General features: G+C 39.0%; 1 protein-coding gene across 1 annotated transcript; it reads left to right on the top strand.

Annotated features, from left to right (window-relative positions):
* The first annotated feature begins 213 nt into the window (after positions 1 to 213).
* BJX68DRAFT_245751 (uncharacterized protein) lies at positions 214 to 525 on the top strand. Its single transcript, XM_071041549.1, has one exon. It carries the CDS (start codon positions 223 to 225, stop codon positions 403 to 405), a length of 183 nt encoding a protein of 60 aa, XP_070894427.1. The 5' UTR covers positions 214 to 222; the 3' UTR covers positions 406 to 525.
* Positions 526 to 3,116: the final 2,591 nt, after the last annotated feature.

Below are 3,116 nucleotides of genomic sequence, written 5' to 3'. Positions count from 1 at the left end.
ACTAAAATGACCGCCCATTTGGTCAAAATGACCGCCCCTAAACCCTTTTCGGCATAGCTGCGGGAGCCAGTCAGGTCTATTCCTAAAGTAGTTTAGTAGCCAGCGGGAACTCTCACCACTTTAAATTTTCTTCGTAGTTCCCCCACCAAAATAATTACGTATCTTATCGCGTCGCGATATAACACTAACCTCACCACCACCACTACCAGGATTATCATTAATATGGACGTTTCTTCTAATAATATCCTAGCTATTGATAATTTCTATGCTGATGATAGCTCTACCTTTGACTCTAACGAGCCTATAGGTCCTAAATTAGAGATTTCTAACTCTAAAGCTATTAAGATCCCCGCGGAACTTAATGATATTCCCCCTCCACTAACTAACGGTCAGTATCCAAGCTAGGAAGCTACTCACGACTTTATATAAGCATTTACAAGCAATCATGGCTTTGCTATAGTTAAAAGGCGGTCCTAAAAGAATAAAAAGGGCACCCATACTACTTACGTGCACCTAGAATGTGACTGGGGTCGAATCCCTGATTCTATAGTGCAATCTACAGCGGATGAAGAAGGGGCAGAGTACCAGGGCCATTCTTAACGCATTAGCTATTAATTTAAAGTCATTTTAACCTTCGTTGAAGCCTTTAGATGGTGGATAATCCGCCTTTCTAATAGCCGACATAATCATGGATCTTCATTAGGTTTAAATTACTTATTCATTACTAGAAACTCTACTAATAGCTCTATTTCTTCCTCTATAGGCACCTCAGGTTATCCTACTCACCGTTGTGACTACCTAGCTCGCCATATCAATGAGATTAAGCGCTATATTAAGCAGGCAGCCTTACCACGTCATATTCTTACTACTCTACGATCTGATAACCCTAATTGCCCGTTGAGAGTTCGGGATATCTATAACTACCACTTAAAAATTGATAAGGAGTTCCTATAAGGACGTACACTAACCTAGGCGCTGCTTGCTTACATCCCAGAGGAAGGAGACTGGATTATTTAATACAACGTGGATACTAAGGGCTAGGTAAGTATAATTTTTATAACCTATAAGACTAGCATCTCCTTCCTAAAGCAGAATCCTCACATGCTTAAGCTCAACTGCATATATAAGATAAATAGGTTCAAGATACCACTTCTATATATTATTAGGGTTACTATAATAAATAACTCCTTCTATACTACCTTTAGCTTCATGCATGATAAAAAAGAAGCTTTATATTCCTTTATTCTCTCCTATTTAAAAGCGCTTTATATAGAACTTAGTCTTAAAGCCCTATTAGCTATCATGACTAATAAGGAGAAAGCTTTAATCTACTTAATTACCCTCCACTTCCCCACCTCATCGCGACTCTTATATATCTAGCATATTAACAAATGCATCCTCACGCGCGTGAAGAAGGTAATCATATAATACCTCGCCCTAACTCCTAATAATCTAGAATACAACAATAAAATTAATAATACTTAGAAGATAATACTAGGTAAGTAGTACCAGGTTATCTAGGCTTGTACAGAAGCTTCATTCCGCTATAAGTGGCACTACTTTAAGGATATCTACAAGCAGCTAGTTTTCATGTCGCTAATTAACTATATAGAGACAGAGTGGGTATTTTCTGAAGCTATAGAACACTTCCTACATACATATACACGTTAATTCATTCATTTTGGCCAGCTTATAACCTCTCACTTGGAAGGAGCTTACTATTAGCTTAAGCGCGAGCTAGAGACCTCACAGGGAGACCTTCTTTATATTATAAGGTTAATTGAACGTACGCTAACCTATACACACGTGGAGATCAAGTAGGATATTATTAAGGACACTTTATAGCTTCCTAAAATAGTTAATATCCCCCTCCTCACTAACGTGAAAGGCAAGATCTCATATCACGCGCTCAAGAAGGTCCTAGGCATCTTTAAAGCCTACCTACCTAAGAATACTAGCTATTAAAAGAAGCCTATCCTAGGGACTTACTTAACCACTAACTATATAGTAATCTCACTAGGATTACCCTATATTTATGATATTAAGCGCAAATATGACCTCTAGTAGTTACTTATCCTAGGAGACTTCCACCCCTAATAGCACCTAGATATAACCAGCGCGGTGCCTGTACCTAAAGTAATTAACCCCCACCTGCTTGTATTAGATCCTATAGTTGTATAGGGATGTGGAAGGCCTCGCGGCGCAGCTAATCATTGAGAACCTTCAACCTTTAAGCGAACTGAACAGCTTCTTGGTAGTCAACGTGGTCGGGAACAGGTTATGCGCGAAGCAAGGGAGGAATCAGATTATTTAGTAGCAGAATTATAAGATATGCCCTTTATTTCACTAGATTAATCACCTATATTATACTATTCTACTATAGGAAGGAGCTACTAGTTTGTTTAGAGTACAGAAATCAATAAATTATATGTATTAGCTTCGTCAAGTAATCAATTAATTATTTATTTATTTTTAGTGAGGTGGTGGTGAGCTCCATGGAGTGATTCTGCCTGGCTGCTAAACTACTTTAGGAATAGACCCGACTGGCTCCCGCAGCTATGCCGAAAAGGGTTTAGGGGCGGTCATTTTGACCAAATGGGCGGTCATTTTAGTAGGTCCCTATAATTAATACTATTAATATTCTAAGTACTACCTTTAGATCATTCTAATTTAAGACTCTTATAATAATACTTTATCTAGTACTTCTTAATAGGCTTTATTATATGTGGTGAAGGCTAGCCTTACTTTATTCTACCTTAGCTAAACCCAACCGTGACTAGTCTTCTGTCAGATAAGTCCTGCCAATCCTGCTTAGGCCTGGAAGGGCTTAAGGTATTCTGATATCGATAGAGAAGACTGCTTCTTAACGAACTAAGAAGGTAACTGGGTTTCTGAAAGGTAGGGTAGCTTTGATTCCGAAAGTAACAGACAGTAGCTAGAACTAATTACAAGTGTTAACGAGTGTGCTTAAATACTAAGTTCCATCATATCCTGACTATGCTCGGCTCGTAGCCTGGCTATGATCCGGTCATGTCCTGGGTATGCCCCATCGTAGTCAGTCTATGCTCCTCATAGCCTGCCTATGATCGTAACCCTAATCCGGCCTAGCATCATAG

The sequence above is a fragment of the Aspergillus pseudodeflectus genome (assembly GCF_044049435.1).
Source record: "Aspergillus pseudodeflectus strain CBS 756.74 chromosome Unknown BJX68scaffold_59, whole genome shotgun sequence".
NCBI classification, from domain to species: domain Eukaryota; kingdom Fungi; phylum Ascomycota; class Eurotiomycetes; order Eurotiales; family Aspergillaceae; genus Aspergillus; species Aspergillus pseudodeflectus.
Note: the sequence above shows the minus strand (reverse complement) of the source record. Positions and strands in the feature narration are given on the sequence as shown.